The sequence below is a fragment of the Diachasma alloeum genome, unplaced genomic scaffold, assembly GCF_001412515.2.
Source record: "Diachasma alloeum isolate Michigan unplaced genomic scaffold, Dall2.0 Dall_scaffold_00302, whole genome shotgun sequence".
NCBI classification, from domain to species: domain Eukaryota; kingdom Metazoa; phylum Arthropoda; class Insecta; order Hymenoptera; family Braconidae; genus Diachasma; species Diachasma alloeum.
Genome location: NW_021680441.1, coordinates 1,253,805 through 1,273,705, shown reverse-complemented (window position 1 = coordinate 1,273,705; position 19,901 = coordinate 1,253,805). Strand labels below are relative to the sequence as shown.

Sequence of the window (19,901 nt, the reverse complement as noted above, 5' to 3'; positions counted from 1 at the left end):
AAAACGAAATTTAAACAAGTTGTTATATCTCAGGAACTACGGGACCGATCGGGCTGAAACAACGCACCAAAGTAGAGCTCGCTCATAGCTACCATGAGCCAAAATTTCAAATTTGTATCTAAAAATTTCACCGTATTTATGTTGAATTTTCTAAAAATTAATCACCAAAAAGCCAAATCTGCACATACAGACATGACCCTAAAAACATCATTTCTTCACGGTTCATAATATTCTAGACCATTTGCAATCAAAATTAGACAATCGAAAAAAAAACCAAAGAAATGCTTCCATTCGGAAGAAAAAAATGAAAAAACTGTATAATAAAATTGTAATTTCAACTAACAGGCCAATAGCTGGATGGTTAAGGAAATGTTGAACTTCATTGAAGGATTTTAAATCGATGAAGTAGTTAAATGAATAAAAAATGAGTTCTGGACCTGAAAGAATATATGAATTAGGAAAAAACGATAATTTGAAGTGGAAGAAATGAAGAGAAGAATAATTAAATGAGGAAAAAGTGAAATATCGTCCAAATCCCTAATAACTGGACGCCGGGGCCAATACATGGACGTTCTGGAGGAGTATCGAATTTTCATCCAGTTTATACAAACGTGTGAATTTTTTTTTATTGAATGTGAAGAAATACAAGGCCAAATAGATTTTAAATTTTCGGGATGTGATTCTCCTCCTGAAAATATTGTGCTATTTTCCACATCTGACTCTTTCGGAAGAGAACTTCTTTTTTTCCTCCACGACACATTGTCACTGATGCTTAGGAAATTGCAGCGCCACGCAACCCAGCACTGTACCTCCTGAATATTTTATTTCTTTTCTCGCTGTAATGTTGATATTTCGAAAAAAAACTTCATCACATGATTATACATAAGTGTCATTATTGATAATGATGATAATCCATGCGGTTTTCATTCCATTATTTGTAGAATATTCAATAAAGGGTGAAATCGTTCAGCTATTGGCCTATTCACCCTACATCCATCTTACTTGAGATAGTGAAAAATTTTGGGCTCGTCATGAGGAAGGAAGTGATATAAATACATAAATAAAATTTCCTCCAATTTTGTTTATCATTCAGAGGAGACACTTCCTGTTTGTCTCGCGATAAATCATCCAGATGTACACTTCACTTTAGAAAATTCAATTACATCATGTGACTGAATAGATTAAATTGAGTCAGAAATAAAATTAGAAAAAAAATCAACTGGATCAACCGAATAGAATTGATCGACGAATTAAATTAATTCATTCGCATTAATTTATGAATTAATTAAGACCGAATTACAAATCAGTTTTGAGCCCTCGCAGGTGATTTTCACTGTCCAAGAATCATCATCGCCCTAGGATTAAGGCAACTGTTGGTATCAGCATCATGGACGCGACGGATCTGAAGTCATTGGCGGCTCCAGCCTCGTTATGTTCTTCATCAACTGCTGGAGCCTCTGGTTTTTCGTCGGTAGATACGTAGTTTATCCGCCACTCTACCCCCGGGTACACTGGACTGTGACGCTTTATGTAGGTGGCAACCACTTGATCTGTCGTGACACCTGGAAATTCAAACAAGACAAATGCCAACAACTTTCCAATGTTTCCCTTTTTTTATCAACAAAAATGGAAAAAAGACTCGAAGAGAAAGTCATTAGCGCAATTTTCAGGTCAATTTTTTCCTCACGCACGTGTGTCTAATGACTCGTTGATAATTAAACTAGAGACAGCAGTCTAATTTAGCAGCGAAGAGTGACCGAAAGGAACGAAAGGTGACTTTTACCAAAATAATCATTCGAAAATTAAATGACAATGACTCACCTGAGGCCGTCCACTCCAGATCCATCAGCATTTTGTAGTCATCCCCACCGGCGTGCAAGAAGTCTGTGGCAAGAATGACGTAAGTTTCATCATCATTGAGAGGATTAAAGCTCGGAATTCTACATGAACTGCATCTCGTATGAACAGCCACCACTCGAGCGCCATTGGGGCGAGATAAATCGTAATCCACCTGCAAACAAAGATCGATATCGATAAACATCCCGCAGCTGTCGAAAAATAATTCCAGAACACGATTTTTTCACATCTCAGATGTGAAGACGAAACTGAAGAGAAAAATTAGTTCGTGCTTTTTCCCTTCCACTTGACATCGTTTTTGATTTTTCAAAGTAACCAAGTGTTCAATTTTAACTATCTCTAGGGTGAGGGTCAGCGGTTGACTCATTTGGCGTGGAATACCTCATGTATTCTTTCAGATCTAGAACTCATTTTTATTCATTTAGCTACTTCACCGATTTTAAATTCATTAATGAAGTTCAACATTTCCTCAACCGTCCAGCCGTTGGTCTATTTAGCCTATTAGTTTTTTTATAAAAAAAAAAAAAAAATTCAAATAGATTCAAATAGAATTAAAATTTAGACAGAAAAAATTCCGATTCGCCCAGCCGGGATTCGAACCCGGGTCTCCCAGTTACGCGCCGGGCACTCTTGCCGACTAAGCTACCGGGAACCACGGAAATTCTCACTCCAAATTCAAAAAAAAAAAAAAATTCAATTCCGTAGCTTTCCAAAATTTACCTGGAGTCCAGAAAAATGCAGGAATGCTCCTCTCAGATCGGCAGTGTAATTATAATTCAAATTGTGTACACTCCACTCTAAGACTTTTCTCAGTTGTCGCCCAGTGATTTTAATTTTTCCTAATCCACTATTGAACGGCAGAGCTGCGAGAATATCGCTCATTGCGATCTGAAACAATAAAATCGTCGTAAAATAGGGAAGCTAATTCAAGGTGAATGCATTCGTTTGGCGAAGAAGAAAAACCGGACGAAATTTCCGCATTCTTTTCTTTCATGATTTTACCATGAACTCAATTAGAAAAATTTTTATCAACTCACATTATCATCGGGTTCCCGATCAATTGACGCACGAAGAGATCCACTATTGTGAATGGCGATGGCCGCGTCGGTCCAACCCTTGCCCCCCGCGTACTCCATTGCATTCTTAATGAAAAATAAACACAACGATTCATCAGTTTTTGATCAATTTCTTCTAGACTGATGAATCAGCTGAAACACCTAAAAACGCGAGCTCATGAAACGACAAGCAGCTGACGCTAGCAACAATAGTCAGATAAACACCATTTGCTGACCGTCAAACTGTCGGTGATAACTCCAAGGGCATATTCAACAGTGTAATTATTCACGATAACATTTTTTTCAAATTCAAGCGACGTATTTTAATGAATTTAGTGAATGACATGATGTGCCGAACGAAATGGCCAATTTCTGACTCATTTTGTCATTGTGAAATTGTTTTAATTATTTTATGTCGCACCGTGCAATAAGTCGAGTTTTGAGCAGGCTGCGCGAAGCTCGACTTCTGCACGACTTGACATAAAATATTATAGAGCACTCGGTAATAAATTTCGTTTTCAACGAATGTGTGTACAGACCTCGCCTTCGGCTCGGCCTGTAAACTACACATTCGTTGAAAACGAAATTTGTGCCCTTGTACTCTAATGTACTATTATTTTATTTCAATATCTTTATATTTTGTATATTTACGCATCTATATTTTACACTTCGATGCCTTCTCCGTTCCGTTTTCTGTGAGGGCATAATACACATAGTTTTTTCAAATAAATCTTTTTATATATAATAAAAAAATGAAGTTTTAAAATTCAGAAGACGCCCCTGTTTCTGATTCTGATAATAGGGGAGGGTGGGGTAAAATGGACACTTTAGACTTTTTTAAAATTATTCATAACTCAGAAACAAATTTATCAATTGAGCTCAGTTTAGGCTCGTCACAAAGGGAAAGAGTTGTTCTTTGTATGGAAAAAAAAATTATTAAATTTTATCAACATTTCAACCCCTCATTAACATTTAAAAAAAAGTCAAAAGTGTCCGTTTTGCTCCAATCTTCCCTACCATTGAGAATTTAGGGGAGATCGAGGCAAAATGAAATTGTTGGAAAGTTTTCCATTCATGACTTCATCGAACCTTTCCACATATTTCCTTATCCAACAAAAAAATGATATTGTCAACTCGTTTCGTTTATTGTTTATCAAACAGGAAATATTATGAACAAATTAATGTATGAAACAATTAACAAATTTGTTTGTTATATTCTGGACAACAGTAGAAGACATGCTAGCGAGATTTTTCGTGTAAAAAATACATGAAGAGGACATATTCAGTATCGAAGGAATGATCATCACTAGTACTTGGTCCGCAGATCGACAAAATTTTCTCTGAGGAGAAAAGTCCTTCCAAATGAAAATGAAAAACCGCGTAACCTAATCTCAATCTGTCACTTTCGAGCGAAGCGTGCGAGGGGAGGGGACGACCCCCCTAGTTGTTACATATTATTATAAGAAATGCAAAACGATAGAAACAATGATCTTACATATTCCACCATGGCATCAGCAAACAAATTCCCAAAGCTCCAAAATTCTTATACTATTCTATGTAAAGAAAAGTAGAAAGGAATGGTTGAGTCTCACGGCAAAAAGCGTTGGTTGGGGGCATTTGTAAATAATGAAAATGTCAATTTTTCAAAGAAGGTAAATTAATCTAACAATTTTTTATCATATAATACAAACACCTAAACATACCCAAGAATATTGGGGGGAGCGAGCGAAGCGAGCGGAGGGGCGAAGCCCCCCGTGGTTGGCGAGCGAAGTAAGCATGGGACGAAGCCCCCTACTTGTTATATATTCTTATGAGAAATACAAAATGACCAAAATAATGATCTTACATATTCCACCATGGCATCAGCAACCAAATTCAAAAAAGGTCCCAAATTCTGATACTATTCTAGGTCAATAAATGGAAAAAAAATAGTTGAGTCTCGCGGTAAAAAGCGTCAGTTGGAGCCGTTTGTAAATAATAAAAATGTCAATTTTTCAAAGGAGGTAAATTAATCTAACAATTTTTTATCATATAATACAAACACTTAAACATACCCAAGAATATTGGGGGGAGCGAGCGAAGCGAGCGGAGGGGCGAAGCCTCCCGTGGTTGGAGAGCGAAGCAAGCATGGGGCGCAGCCCCCTATTTGTTATATACTGTTATAAGAAATACAAAATGACCGAAATAATGATCTTACATATTCCACCATGGCATCAGCAACCAAATTCAAAAAAGGTCCCGAATTCTGATACTATTCTAGGTCAATAAATGGAAAAAGGAATAGTTGAGTCTCGCGGTAAAAGGCGTCGGTTGGAGCCGTTTGTAAATAATAAAAATGTCAATTTTTCAAAGGAGGTAAATTAATCTAACAATTTTTTATCATATAATAGAAACACCTAAACATACCCATGAATATTGGGGGGAGCGAGCGAAGCGAGCGGAGGGGCGAAGCCCCCTTGTGGTTGGAGAGCGAAGCAAGCATAGGGCGCAGCCCCCTAGTTGTTATATACTGTTATATGAAATACAAAATGACCGAAATAATGATCTTACATATTCCACCATGGCATCAGCAACCAAATTCCCAAAGTTACACTCCTTCCTCCTGCAGCTCTTGGTGTCTCCATCGAGCAGAACCTTGGCAGACCCTACGGCCTGATTCTGCAGGGCCTGTATCGCAGGCCGCCATCGCTCGAGTTCCTCCAGGACATCCTTCGCCTGCTCAATCCTCGCATCGACCACCACAGGATCCCCGAGAATGCCGACAACTTCCCCTTGGGAATCGAAGTCGAGGGTGAGGTTCCCCAGGTATTTGGTGTAGGCATACGCCTGGACGACGTAGACCTTCCTCCCGGATTTCTGGACTACTTCCGTCGGGTAGAGGCCCTCCGGGGTCTCGAGATCGGGCTTGCTTCCTGTGTAGAGGAAGGTGTTGGTGTGACCCCCGATGACGAGGTCAATCCCCTCGACCTCAGCTGCTATTCTCTTGTCCATGGAGAAGCCGGAGTGACCGAGCGCTATCAGGATCTTCACACCTTGCTCCTGGAGACGATGCACCTCTTTCCTGATGGAGGGAATTTCGTCCAAAAACTTGACTTTACCCGTTTGAGATATAGATTTTGTCTCCGGGGTAAGGTAACCGATCACTCCGATCTTGTGGCCTGAGACGTTCAGGATTACGGAGTTCTGGAGTCTCGAGGAGGCGAGCTCCGGCTCCAGGGAGAGGTCGAGGTTTGCCGCGAGGACTGGAAAGTTGGTGGCGTTGATAAAGGGGACGAGACCGTCTGGACCATTATCGAACTCGTGATTCCCGAGGGACTGAAGCACAACAAGATGGCGGATTATCTCCAAATGGAGGTGAATCGCATTTAAGGTTTCAGATTTTTGAGATTATCTGGGAAACTACGAGATTTTGGAGAAAACTTCATAAAACCTTTTTCGTCGCTGAGGAAATTCCTCACAAAAAATGTCTTATGAATTTTTTTCGTTAAACTACTTGGTCTCGAGATAAACCCATATTTATGGGGTTGATAGAACTCACGATAGCATCGGGTGCCAACAGATTCAAAAACTTGGCGACAATTTTCCATTTGTGAACGGTGAACCATGTGGTTCCTTGATAAGTATCTCCAGCATTGAGAAAGAGAGTGGGAACACTCGATGCTCTCGCTTGTCTTATCAAGGTTGCCAGCCTGGCGAAGCCGCCGTAACACTTTCCCGCCTTTTCGTCCTTATCGAGGCACTTGGTAGACAGCGCCGATGTCTCCTCGAATCTGAATGCAACAATGTCAACGATATTTTTATTATTATCTGAAACGGTTCTCATTTATCTTTGGAGATGATTTTTTTGGGAACATCACATAAACCATGATAATTTCAAAAATAATAATCCATGAGAGATAAGAACTCCCGAGATATATCGAATTAATGATCCCTCGATGAATTATAATATCTCGATAGTAGTGGAATCGATAGTGATCGTAGTGGGCTCGAAGAACAATTTCAATAAATTAATTAGTTTTTATAGTTACCTGGCGTGCATGTCATTGGTATGCACGATCCTCAATCTAAATCCCTCATCTTGGCCCACAGGAGCCCCCAAGGCACTTCCAAAAAGGAAAAACACAACCGATACCTCGAAATATCTCATTTTTCCTCGATCAATTATTTTTCACTGTACATTGAGCTCTAATTATTCCAGAAATACTGCAAAAGTCACTTGAACCATATGCGCAGGTGTTCGATCGCTAAATAAACTTCCAAATTTGAAAAAAAAACTATTGAATTGCCGATTTTTCTTCAATTTTCTACTCGCAATGATCGAAACACTGAACTTATTTAGAAGGAATAATTTTTTTCCGCGTTAATTGTTTAATTAAATCTCGGTTCAATAAGCACAGACGAATCCCGTAAATCGCGGCCGCACGATCGAGCGGCTTGACGTCGACTGAACGGTTGAAATCCGTTGGAGGGAAATATTTCGTGGGGAGGAAGAGTGAATAGTCGACGTGATCAATCACAAAATAGTCTGACTTGTTTCGGATAGTGTTCGTGGGCCATTCCTCTTTAAATTCGTATTTATCTTGACATTGGGCTCAGTCGTCATTGTGATGATTCCTCGGGCTGTTTCGGTTATGAATGCGGAGGGATATTGGGACCGAGAGGGAATCATGAATTAGCGGAAGCCCCCACTCCTATTTTTCCAGGATTAGGGGAATCCCTTTGTTCTTTATTCTGGGAAGGGAATGGTAATTTTTAATTTTTTTATTTATTCGCGCGAGGAAATTTGGCGTTTTGTTCTTTCTGGGAAAGTTGTGGAGAAATGGGCGGGGTTGGTGGTAAGGCCCAAAGGATTTTCTGGGCCTTACCCCCAGCCCTGCCCATCTCTCCATAACTGCTCTAAAAAGAACAAATTATCAAATTTTATTTATTAATATTATATATTTTAGAATATATTGTTTATGTGGGGGTGAGGCCCAAAAAACTTTTTGGGCATTAACCCCAGATGAACAATATATTGTGAAAAATTCCTAGCCGAGTTGTGGGGAAATGGGCAGGGTTGGGGGTGGGGATAAGGCTCAAAGTATTTGTGGGGGGGTGGAGACCCGGAAAATACTCCAGGGCTTACCCTCACCCCCCGCCCTGCCCATTTCTCCACAACTGTCCATGAAAGAACAAATTATAATTTTATTTATTCATATTATATTTTTCAGAATATATTGTTGATGTAGCAGCAAGGCCCAAACTACTTTGGGCCTTATCCCCAGACAAATAACATATTCTGAAAAATAATAAAATAATTTATTATTTAAATTAAATTCCAAACTTAGAGACATGAAATTGTGGGTCCGGTGGGGGTACGGCCCCAATTATTGTCGAGACCTTCCGAAAAAAATTGTCAATTTTCTTGATAAATGGAATTTTGATGGGAGAATGAGATGGTAGAAATATGTTTAAGGGTTCTGAGACTAGTGGACGGTAAGGCCCAAAATATTTTGAGGCAAGTAAAGATAGGTCCCAATTGTTTTTTGCTGGGAAAAATGCAATATTATTAAAAGATTCCCAAGTATCAACATTGTCAATGACTCAATGACAGTAATTATTGAAAAAGCGTATGATCTCGTAAAAGCGTTACTATAAATACCACTGCATATGTGCATCCCATCTTGGACCTCCTGACCTCTTAAAAAAACACCATTTATAGTTATTTATTTTATCTTTAATGTATGCGACATTCTATCTGGTTTGTACTGAATCCTGTTATTGGCTTCGGCTGTAGGATTCGTGTTAAAATAAATAATAAATAAATAAATAAATAAATAAATATTTGAATTTTTAAAATGGATTTTTCAATCCTTTCCTTAATTTCGTCGTAAAACTCGTCGAATATGAGACAACATCCAATCATATTTGTATTCCATGGCCATGTATCGAATATAGAACAGGATCATCCACTGCCAAGTTGTCATACTCGCAAGACCAGTAGTTTTATCTCACGGCCCGTGAGATTTTGGCAACTAACGGTGTAATACTGACATACTATTTATCAAGACATTCATATTCCCTTCTATCTTTACAATTTAATACGTAAACATTAATTTCCGCCTTCAACTCACTTCCAACAATTCTACAGATAAATAAATCAGCAGAATCACCATCTCAATAAGACAAAAACAAAATGAAAAAAAAATCGCGTCAATTTTTTTCCCCCAATTTTCCAAATTTGTTGATCAAAGTGATTTACTTCCTCCTTATCACCTCGCACCAGTTGATTACGACATGATAAATACGCAAGATTGCTCAGTTGTAGTGATAATAATCTATACACAATCGTCGCAAGAAAAAATTCACGGGTATTTTTTTTTTCATCAGCTTTTTCGCGATTAGAGTCGAGGTGGGAGGGCGAGATTTTTAGTACTGCCGTTGGAAACCTACTGGATGATATGGAGGCTTCGTTAATACTCTGGTGAGGTCACTAACTCATTAATAATCACAATAAATTTTGTTTAATTTTTTTTTAATACATTTTTTTTCGTGTTGGAGTGAAAAAAATACAGTGAGGATTAAAAAACAATAGTCATTCTTTCATTTTGAAAATACCGCACTCATTTATTGGTGAGTAATTACCCCCCTCCCCCTTATATCGGAATATTCCAAGTCTCACAGTTCACAGAAAAAAAATTTAAACTTTAAATATTTGAAAAGGGCAACAATTAATGCTCAGGTGAGGCCATCAACTCGTTAATTATCACAATAAAAATTTTTCAATTTTTCAAAAATGCTTTCTTACTTTTTTCGTGTTGAAATGAAAAAAATCCATTGAGGATTGAAAAACAATAGTCATACTTCTATTTAAAAAATGATGCACTCGTTTATTGGTGAATAATTCTCCCACCTCCCCCTTATGTCGGAATATTCCAAAAGCCCCAGATTTTACAAAAAAAAAATTGAAACTTTAAGTATTTAAAAATAGCAGCAATTTCACGAGAATCTTTTTTTCTCATCCGTTTTTTCGTGACTAGAGCCTTCGTTAATGCTCACGTGAGGCCATCAACTCGTTAATAATCACAATAAAATTTTTTCAATTTTTAGAAAATGCGTTTTTCTGTTTTTTGTGTTGAAGTGAAAAAAAAAACATTAAGGATTGAAAAACAAGAGTCATACCTTCATTTAAAAATATTACACTCGTTAACTAGTGAATAAACCCCCTCCCCCTTATGTCGGAATATTCCAAAAGCCCCAGATTTCACAGAAAAAAAAATTCAAACTTTAAATATTTGAAAACGTCAACAATTCCCCCAGCAACAATACCCACATTGTCACTTCAACCTCATTTTTGCCCCAATGCTAGATGTCCTCGCGGCACAATCGTCAGTCTGCAATAGCTCATAGTGGGGACACACGTCAATTACTAATAATTCCATTTCAATTTTTGTTGTGAAGATTGAGAACAATTCCATGAATTTCTGACTACGTGAGTATATTTCATCACTCATTCTTCCGCAGTCGGAAAATATCCGTAGTGAAGCATTATGCAAAAGTGATGGTGATAATGCAAACGATTGTGAAAAAAAAATTAATTCATAATGAAGTGATGCAGATCGAGTGGATTATGGTAATTTCGGAGATTTGAATCGAGGGATTTAATGAGTCGAGTCTTATCTGTATCACGATGCTAATGCCTAGCCCTGGAATTATCAGTGAAGGATAATTATAGTTGTTGCTGATTAATTAATTAATTGAATTGAGTTTTTCTTTAATTAACGAAATTTGGGTTCTGCACGCACAACTTTTACGAACTTCTGTTGAAAATTCTATCAGTTTTTCGCGGATTCTGAAGATTGTGAATATTTTAAATAGGAATATTTTAAAATATTACTTTCTATAGAAAAATGATTAATTTGTTTCTATAGAAAAATATTTCAACATATTATTTTCTAGCAAATTCTCCAGGTTTTCCTAGATTATTCAAATCCCCAAAATGCCGAAAACGATTTTTTATTTCTTCTACCGTAGAACTGAATAATGATGATGTCGACGATTGTTATCGCCCTCCTGGCACTCGCTGGCACCTCCAGAGGGTTTACTGGACGCGGTGTGATGTATCCTGGAAGAAATGATCTCTTCGAACTTCCTATCATTCATATCAACGACTTTCACGCGAGGTAATGAAACTAAATCCCCCGGATTTTTTTACGATTATTGTATTTGCAACTTGATAATCACCCATTCTTGAGAATTATCTTTGGAGAGAATATGTTGAGGTCATAATAGAATGAAAAAAACCGAAGAAATCAAAGTGGGTTGAGCCGATGAGGAAGTACGCAACTCACTGATCAGTGACTTTTTTTTTTGAAAACGAAAATGCTTCATTAAATAGAGTTGCCAATTAATAAATAAAGAATTTTATTTAGTTTAAATAAGAGTCCGAAAAAATTATTGGGAGTAATTAAACATTTTTTAATATTTGAAGTTAATGATAATTAAAAATGATAAATTCAGTGATTTCAAATGTTTTTCAAATTAATTGCGAATGAAATTGAACAATTTTTTTGTTGCAACTGGAGTCGAAGCATTGAAATTGATTATTTTTTTGTTTTTATTGTAACATGAGTATTTGAGACGGCGGAGATTGAGATTCTTTCAGGAGACCCTCAGACTGAAGTGGCACTTACTCTAATTTTAGTTAAAAAAGATAGGGTCGATTGAATCCGGCGCATTTGGAACATCTTTTAGGCATTTCGAGATACTTAAGCTTGCGATGAGTTTTCTCAAGTGTTTTTATCATGAAATTTAAGCTGAGCAATTAGCACCTAATGACTTCCTGATGATAATTTTTTCATGTTAAGGCCGGGTGTACTATCTTTCGAATCTTATCTGGATTTTTTTTATCTTTCGTAATCCAAAATTGTCAATTGAGTGGTACATCACGTAGAAATTCCCAAAACTTATGGTGGAATGATAAAAAAAAAAGAAAAAATTCTGAACTTTTTCAAAGAGCACTAACTCCTCATGGTGAGTGACAGCTAGGTATCTCAATTTTTAAAACAGTGGTATATAGTCATCTGCCATTTTTATGTGATAAAAGTGTGATTAAAAAATTCTCCAAAATATTACAACTTTTTTCAAAGAGCCTTTTCCGTAATAAATGTCTTCGTGCAGTATGGGAAAATATTTACGAAATCAGTCTTCCCCCTGCATGATATTGGGTGGCAGCCCGCCATTTGTCACTGTAAATCAGATACATTTTTCAATTTCTTGTTATTCAACTTATAAATTAAAAATGCTCTTTGAAAAAATTAGGAATTTCTTCTCCTTTTTTTTTATTATTTATTCATAATTTTTCAAAACTACTGCATGATGCAGGACTTAATTGACAATTTCAGATGACGAAAGATGAAAAAAAAACATCGAGATAACGTTCGAAAGATAGTACACCCGGGCCGTAACTTAATAACTTGAATGTTAATTAATTGAATAATTTTTTTCGAATTTGTGCATTTCAATTTTTTTTTTTTTCGAATTACTTCGGTCGATTTCCCTAAGCACCTGGTACATACAACGAATGAATCTAAAACTAATTTAAATTATTGAAAGACAAAAATAAAGTTGAAAATGATGTTACGTAATTTTTCCATCTCCAATAATTTTTACTGCTTGAAAATATTGGAACAGATGCACTGATTATGTCGATTGAACAGCGATAAAAGTCGTTCCCAGTTAAAATAGTATCACATGGTATTGATTCATGACTGGCGGGCGCTACTATATGAACAAATGTAGAAAGGAATTGTTTATGGGATTTTTTTTTTTTCAAGGTCAGTCGCACCGTCATTGGGGTATTGTCATCGTAATTGTAACGATAAATTGAAGGTCCTGCATTTGAAAAAATTATTGTCATGAGTATGAAAAAATTAATGACAATTTCAAATTATTCATTTGCAATTTCAATTCGAGTTTTCACTTTTTTATTTTTTTCATAGAATTTTTGATGATCATTTGATAAAACCGAAGGTTCAGAATGAAATTTAATTTTCATCTTGAAATTTAAACAATGAAGGAACATTTTTAATTGTTATTTATAAATATGAATTTTTAATTTTTTGTTTTCTGTTCTATTTTTTGTGTTCAGTGCTTCCGAATGGAAATTTTGTAATCGTTCAAATTTAAATTGGACGTATGTAACAATGTTTTTCTTCAACTGTTCACTAATGAATGGATGGAATTGAATTTTTTTTTTTCAAATGGAGGTATTGTTGAGCCGCATCGATCGCCATTGATTAAAATTTAATTCATCAATTAGTTTTTTTTTTTTTGAATTTTATCGAAGCTCAGTTGTTCCACGATAATTAAAAAAAATGCGGAGAATTGATTGAATGACGACTTAAAAAAATTATTTGAATGTCCTTCTGACCGAGTTCGAAGATGAAGGCGATAGCAATAATCATTATTTTGATTTATTTGAAAATTTGCAAAAATTTTGTATTTCTTGAAAATCAGAATTCCGGCGATATCTTTGAATATCATGCTTCAAATGAATTCAATCATAGCTTAAAATGTTTACTTCAATGCTATTAAGTCGAAGTTAAAAGATGATTACGATAATTATATTAGTTGATTTGATTTTTATAATTCTTGAAAATTTCGAATTTTTCATGAATTTGCCTGAAAGTGAGCTTTCTGATGGTTTCCTCAAATGTGATGTTTCAAATTCATTCAAGTATGTATAAATAAAATTTTTCTACTAACATTTTATCGAAGGGCTGAGGAGAGAGATAGAACCGTAAAAAAGACAATCAGTTGTGTAGAAGAAAGGGATAATAAGAATAACGATGATGATAACATTAAACTAAGTTAAAAATCTGACAAAGTTAGTTGAAAAGAAATCTTATTCAATTTAATAAAATGGAATAAACAATGAGCTATACATGACAGAAGGAAATGATGTGGAAAATAACCATTCGGAAGGATATTGCTAATTTATCAGCGAAAATAACGATATTATATGCAATGCATGAGCAATTTCCCATTTATTTTTCTTTTTTCACTCTTTGTTTTTTTTTTCAATTCTGTTTTCTATAATTTTTTTCATTAGATATGAGGAGGTGGGACCCTGGGCCGGTACCTGCCACCGTGACGAAGGTGAGGAGTGCATCGGTGGCCTCCCTCGGGTTTTAACAGGAATTAAACAATTATTCGAGGAGAGAGGGCCCAATTCTATTTTTCTCAACGCTGGGGATCATTACCAGGGGACACTTTGGTACAATGTCCACAAGTGGAATGCAACTGCCGAGTTTCTGAACATGTTGCCTCACGATGTGATGGTAATAGAATCAGAATAATTCCTTTTTTTCACCCGATTCAAGAATTTCCTCTTCTTATTTTTGAAAAATCTCCGTAACGCGTGGTTCTAGGGAAAAAAGTGACAAAGCATTTTCTGTGGAGCATTAAATTTCCGACAAGAAAAATATTGTGATATTTTTCCCCACTATCAGTAGTTATCGAGATAATCGCATTTGAAGAAAGAAAGGATGTTTTTTCTTGGCTAATCTTTCAGACAATTGGAAATCACGAGTTTGACGATGGAATTGATGGACTTGTGCCCTTTCTGAAAAATGTTGTGTCACCAGTTGTCGTCACCAACATTGATTACACTCACGAGCCGAGAATGCAGGTGATGAAATAATTTTTTTTTCTTTAATTTTCAGTTTTTTATGCTCTTCTGATTACAACAATTAATTTTACTCCAGGGCTTGATGACAAATAGTACAATAATAACCAGGGCTGGAAGGAAAATCGGGGTGATTGGAGTTATTTTCAAGGGAACACCAGTAAGTGTCCTCGAATGCTCAGTATTACGAAGAAAAAAACTAAAAAAATATGTAGAAGAATTAAAAATGGATAGCGCCATAATTACTGCAGTAACAATAACAATGATTATCTCGTTGCAGTCTATAGCTAACACTGAGAAGCTGATATTTCTGGACGAAGTGGAGACCGTCAATTTGGAGGCGGAAAAGCTAAAACGAGAGGATGATGTCGACATAATAATTGTCCTAAGTCACTCTGGCATTGATGTGGACAGGATAATGGCTGCCAATTGTCCTTTAATCGATGTTATTATTGGTGGTCATTCTCACACATTTTTGTACTCAGGTATTTTTTAATTCCGCAATTTTAACGTGAAGTATTTTTTTTTTCATTCATTATAAAATCAAAAGATTGAGGATTCAAAACCTTCTTTGAACTCTTCTTTAGCGCCTGAAATTGCCTACAAAAATGTCTTGTCATATTTTTTCCTACAATCGAAAGATTATTGTATTTTTGATGAAAAATAGAAATGGATCGGCTGTGATTTTTTGTCTCATCGATTCGTCTAATCACGTGGCATCAATCATCCTTATCTCGTCTAATTTTCCTGCATTCTTGTTCTCAAACGGGGACAATTGAAAGAATAGCTTAATCATTGAGCATGTGCTTTAAATCAATGATTATTTTTGATAAACACGCGAGCTAGTGACGTTAATTAATGCTGTATGAATACAACGCATTGGAGCAATGATAAAAATATTGAGACATCCATGAAACGAGAAGAATATGCGAAATAAAAAATTTCATTGATATTTAAAGAATTTTTTTACAAAAAAAAATTTTGTTTTCGGAAAACAAATTATATGAAAAAAAACGATTTTTCTTTCTTCAGGTGATAAACCACCATTTGTCGATACTCCCGAGGATGTTTACCCAGTGGTAGTAACTCAGGAGAACCCATTTCGAACGGTTCTTATAGTTCAAGCGGCGGCATTTACCAAGTGAGTGCTCGATCGATAATTCAGAATTAATTTCTAATATCGCGTTTATCTCGAGAATAGTTCATGTTAGGAGAAAAGGTCATAAAATCTTTTTTGTAGAGGATTCAATTTTCTAAAAAAAAGTTCTATGACGTTTTTCTCTAAAATAATCAGTTTTCAAGATATTCATCAAAATAAACGACACGTTTTTTTCATTAAATAAAAAATTCCAATTTACGTTTTCTGTTAATCATTGAAAAATCTTAATAATGAGTGAATTTAAGAGAAAAACTTATACAACCTTCATTGTAAAGCATTAAATTCTCCACCAAAAATGTTCATTTATATTTTCTTCTAAACCCACTCATTACCGAGATAATTCCTATTTTATGAAGATTTATAAAATCCTGGAGTCGATAAATCATTACTAGATCTTTTTTTCGTTAAAAAAAAGCGATGTACTAATTAGTTATTCAATGCAATCACCCTTCAAAATCCATAATACCCCATAAATCATCCTGAGACTTCGTTTTCTGTTTAATTATTCTTTAGATACTTAGGAAACCTGACCGTCTGGTTCAACGAAGCCGGCGAAGTTGAAGACTGGGACGGGAACCCAATTCTCCTAGACGTTGGGATCCCAGAGGACCCGGAGATGCTGAGGGCCCTGGCCCCCTGGAAGACCGCTGTAGATGAACTGAGTAACAAAGTCATCGGTGAATCCAGGGTGGAGCTTCGTCACGGCTGCAGAGACGGCGAATGCAACATCGGAAATCTGATCACTGACGCCATGGTGGACGGCGTGAGTTGCACTCCTCCATTCCCCTGCGAATATCTCGATATCTGTCGGTCCTAGGAGAAAACGTGGGGACAGTTTTGTAGGGAATTTCAAGAGCTGCAAAAAAGGTCTTCTGACGTTTTCCGCTAAATGCGGTAGTTCCCGAGATATTTGCGAAATAGTGAGGAAGGATTTATAAAATTTTTGTTCTTTGAAAAAGTTCGTCGAGAAGGCGGAGAACAAGAGCTACTGGACATACGCCGCTATCGCGGTGATGAACGGGGGTGGAGTGAGGGCTGGGATAGCCTCAACTAGTGGGGTCATCACTTATGGAGATGTCGTGGTGGCACAGCCCTTCGAGAATATGTGGGATGTTGCAGAAATGCTGGGGAGGGATATTCGAGAGGTAGTAATTGCTGATTATTTCGGTAATGAGTCGATTTAGGAGGAAATGACTCAGAATATTTTCTATAGAGAATTAAATTCCCCGCAAAAACGACTTTTGACATTTTTCCCTAAACCTCCACGGACGAGGGATATTCGAGAGGTAGTAATTGCTGATTATTTCGGTAATGAGTCGATTTACAGTTTTGAGAAAATGGCTCAGAATATTTTCTATAGAGAATTAAATTCCCCGCAAAAACGACTCTTGACATTTTTCCCTAAACCTCCACGGACGAAAAAATTTAATAGAAAAACCGATCGAATTCGTTGAAAAATTCTATTGAATTTCTATTGAACTGTTCTATTAGTTTTTGGCCAATTCTATTGAAATATTCAATAGAAAATATTCAGTAGAATTCAATTTTTCTATGTAACTTATTCTATTGAGATATTTTCTATAGAATGTCTTCGGCTCAAATTTTCCAAGTTTTTTCGTTTGATTTTCTTGATGAGAAGAAGAGAAAAAAATCTTCAAGTAGTTCATATCCACCACAACCAGACCCAATCAATCCCTCTAATTACGCAATTATCTCCTCAAATATCGATTTCAGGAGAAAATGTCAGAAAATACTTTTTGTAGAGAATTAAATTCCTCATAAAAAATGTGATTTGACGGTTTGCCCTAAACCCCCTCGGTAACGAGTTGCACTCGATTTTTGTAGACTCTAGAAGTCAGCGTTGCGATCGGCTACAACAGGACGAAATTCCCGAATCGTGCGTATGTCTTCTGGTCGGGACTCAGGGTGACGTACAACCTTACCGCTGAGCTCTACTCCAGGGTGATGGACGTCAAAGTCAGATGCAGAAAGTGCCAAGTGCCGGAGTTCGAGAACCTCAGGGACAACGAGTGGTATAGAATCGTCATCCCCTCGTTTCTATTAGCAGGGGGCGACAGTCACACCATCATCGAGAAGAGACACAGAAATCGCGTTCAGGGGATGAGGGATCTGGATCAATTGACTAAATTCATCACGAAAAATAGTCCCTTGTTCTACGGAAATGAACGAAGGGTCATTTTCATTGAGGAGAGTAATTCTGTGTGAATTCTTGAAGAGTGAATGAGGAAATTCGTGATATGAAAAAAAACATATCGCCTATTTTGTTGAATATCTTAAGAATGAGTGATTCTAGGCGAAAGTACCATAAGGAAGTTTTTCCACGGAATTGAATTATCAATAAAAAATGTTTTATGGGATTTTCCTCTAAACCCATTCATTTTTTAGATTTTTTGATAATTAGCTAAAAAAGAATTTTGGCGTCTTCATGGCATTGAGAAAAACGTGTCATTTATTTCGTTGAATATCTCAAAAACGAATGGTTGATTTTATTTATATGCATTGGAACCTTTCGGTTCCTATGGGCCTAAGCTGTTGATAAACACGTCTACTTCCTTCGGTGGTTCGAACAAGACTAAAAAAAAACGAATGGTTCTAGGCGAAAATGACATAAAAAAATTTTTCTAGATGATTGAATTTCGAATAAAGAATGTCTTGCGATATTTTCCTCTAAACCCACTCACTATTGAGATTTTTCGATGATTAATAAGAAGCAAAGAATTTCGGCATCTTAATGACAAAAACGTGTTATATATTTTATTGAATATCTAAAAAACGAGCGATTCTAGGCAAAAATATCATAAAAAATTTTTTGTAGAGCATCGAATTTTCAACAAAAAATGTCTTGCAGTATTTTGCTCTAAACCCACACATTACTGAGATTTTTCAATAATTACCAAGAAAATAGAAAGTGTTGAATTTTTCTGAAATGAAAGAACGTCTTCTACTTTATTAAAAATTAGCAAAAACTCATCATCTTCCCCAGATATTTTTCATCCACTCCTTTGTCCAACGAAATTAGAAAAAAGATTTGGGGAATAAAGGGGAGGAAACGGTCTCTATCGTCGCGTATCTCGAGATCGAGGCAGGTGAGGCATTTAAATAATATATTGAACAGGTGAAATGGCAGCTGTTGGGAGGGCACATCGTGCCACTCACTGTACCCACAGCCATCCGACCGAAGAAATCTGATGAATCTTGACCAAATCTATTTTATTTTTCTACAAAGCTTGAAAACTGGGAAGAAAAAAATAGAAATCCAGTGCGGAAAATAAAAAAAAATGTCTACATGTGTATTATATGAAATTATTTGATCCTATACCTGACTTAATATATGATTAAATAAATGAATAAATCAATAAATTAATAAACAAGTAGAAAATTGCACTTGTATTGCATATATATAGTTATTTTTGCTACTAAATTAGCAATATCCTTTCGAATGGTTTTTTGCACATCATTTCCTTCTATCATCTATAATTCATGGTTTATCTCATTTTATTAAATTTAATAAGATTTCTTTTCAACTAACTTTGTCAGATTTTTAGCTGAGTTGAATATTGTCATCATCATTATTCTTATTATCCATTTCTTCTACACAACCGATTGTCATTTTTACGGTTCTCTTTCTCCCCTCAGCCCTTCGATAAAATGTTGATAGAAAAATTTTATTTACACATACTCGAATGAATTTGAAACATCACATTTGAAGAAACTATGAGAAAGCTCACTTTCAGGGAAATTCATGAAAAATTCTAAATTTTCAACAGTCATCTTAAAATCAAATCGACCAATATAGCTGTCGTACTCATCTTTTAACTTTCACTCAATAGCATTGAAACGAACATTTTAAGCTATGATTAAATTCATTTGAAGCATGATATTTACAGATATCCCCGGTATTCTGATTTTAAAAAAATACAAAATTTTTGAAAATGTCAAATAAATCAAAATAACGATTCTTGCTATCACCTTCATCTTCAAACTAGGACAAAAGGACATCCAAACAATTTTTTTAAGGGGCGACGGAAACCCTTTGTCTACATCAAATCTTAGAATTGTGTTTTCTCCTTCAATTATTAATTTCTATCTATGAAATCACTGTATCAACTCGATTATCGCATTGTTGAGTCAATGAAGTAGT

The 19,901-nt window shown here is 36.0% G+C and overlaps 2 protein-coding genes across 6 annotated transcripts; one reads left to right on the top strand and one right to left on the bottom strand.

The window, feature by feature from the left end:
* Window positions 1–608: 608 nt before the first annotated feature.
* On the bottom strand, window positions 609–7,422 carry LOC107039645 (protein 5NUC). The gene is made up of 7 exons (XM_015259392.1): window positions 6,941–7,422; window positions 6,451–6,682; window positions 5,463–6,227; window positions 2,895–2,999; window positions 2,578–2,745; window positions 1,822–2,011; window positions 609–1,562 (listed from the first exon to the last, which is right to left on the bottom strand). Exons 1-7 carry the CDS (start codon window positions 7,057–7,059, stop codon window positions 1,348–1,350), a joined length of 1,794 nt encoding a protein of 597 aa, XP_015114878.1. The 5' UTR covers window positions 7,060–7,422; the 3' UTR covers window positions 609–1,347.
* A 1,887-nt stretch (window positions 7,423–9,309) lies between these two features.
* LOC107039644 (apyrase) lies at window positions 9,310–18,687 on the top strand. Of its 5 annotated transcripts, none has more exons than XM_015259386.2 (11): window positions 9,313–9,375; window positions 10,261–10,383; window positions 10,926–11,074; window positions 14,005–14,233; window positions 14,467–14,583; window positions 14,660–14,740; window positions 14,861–15,065; window positions 15,613–15,721; window positions 16,253–16,502; window positions 16,699–16,884; window positions 17,585–18,687. In XM_015259386.2, the coding sequence occupies exons 3-11, from the start codon at window positions 10,935–10,937 to the stop codon at window positions 17,963–17,965; spliced, it is 1,698 nt and encodes a 565-aa protein (XP_015114872.1). In that variant the 5' UTR covers window positions 9,313–9,375; window positions 10,261–10,383; window positions 10,926–10,934; the 3' UTR covers window positions 17,966–18,687. The 5 variants fall into 5 exon arrangements, with proteins under 5 accessions (XP_015114874.1, XP_015114872.1, XP_015114875.1 ...); XM_015259389.2 differs by having other exon boundaries at window positions 9,359–9,375; window positions 10,353–10,383; XM_015259388.2 differs by lacking the exon at window positions 10,261–10,383 and having other exon boundaries at window positions 9,310–9,375.
* Window positions 18,688–19,901: the final 1,214 nt, after the last annotated feature.

What these genes read in the sequence shown, in the direction of transcription:
- LOC107039645 (XM_015259392.1), bottom strand. Translation starts at nt 7,059, where the DNA reads ATGAGATATTTCGAGGTATCGGTTGTGTTTTTCCTTTTTGGAAGTGCC. An exon ending in CTGATGCCATGGTGGAATAT is followed by an intron (nt 3,000 to 5,462) that starts GTAAGATCATTA and finishes TTTTTCATTAAG; the next exon opens with AATGCAATGGAGTACGCGGG. An exon ending in TCTGGAGTGGACGGCCTCAG is followed by an intron (nt 1,563 to 1,821) that starts GTGAGTCATTGT and finishes TTGAATTTCCAG; the next exon opens with GTGTCACGACAGATCAAGTG.
- LOC107039644 (XM_015259388.2), top strand. Translation starts at nt 10,935, where the DNA reads ATGATGATGTCGACGATTGTTATCGCCCTCCTGGCACTCGCTGGCACC. An exon ending in ATCAACGACTTTCACGCGAG is followed by an intron (nt 11,075 to 14,004) that starts GTAATGAAACTA and finishes TTTTTTCATTAG; the next exon opens with ATATGAGGAGGTGGGACCCT. An exon ending in CAAGCGGCGGCATTTACCAA is followed by an intron (nt 15,722 to 16,252) that starts GTGAGTGCTCGA and finishes ATTATTCTTTAG; the next exon opens with ATACTTAGGAAACCTGACCG.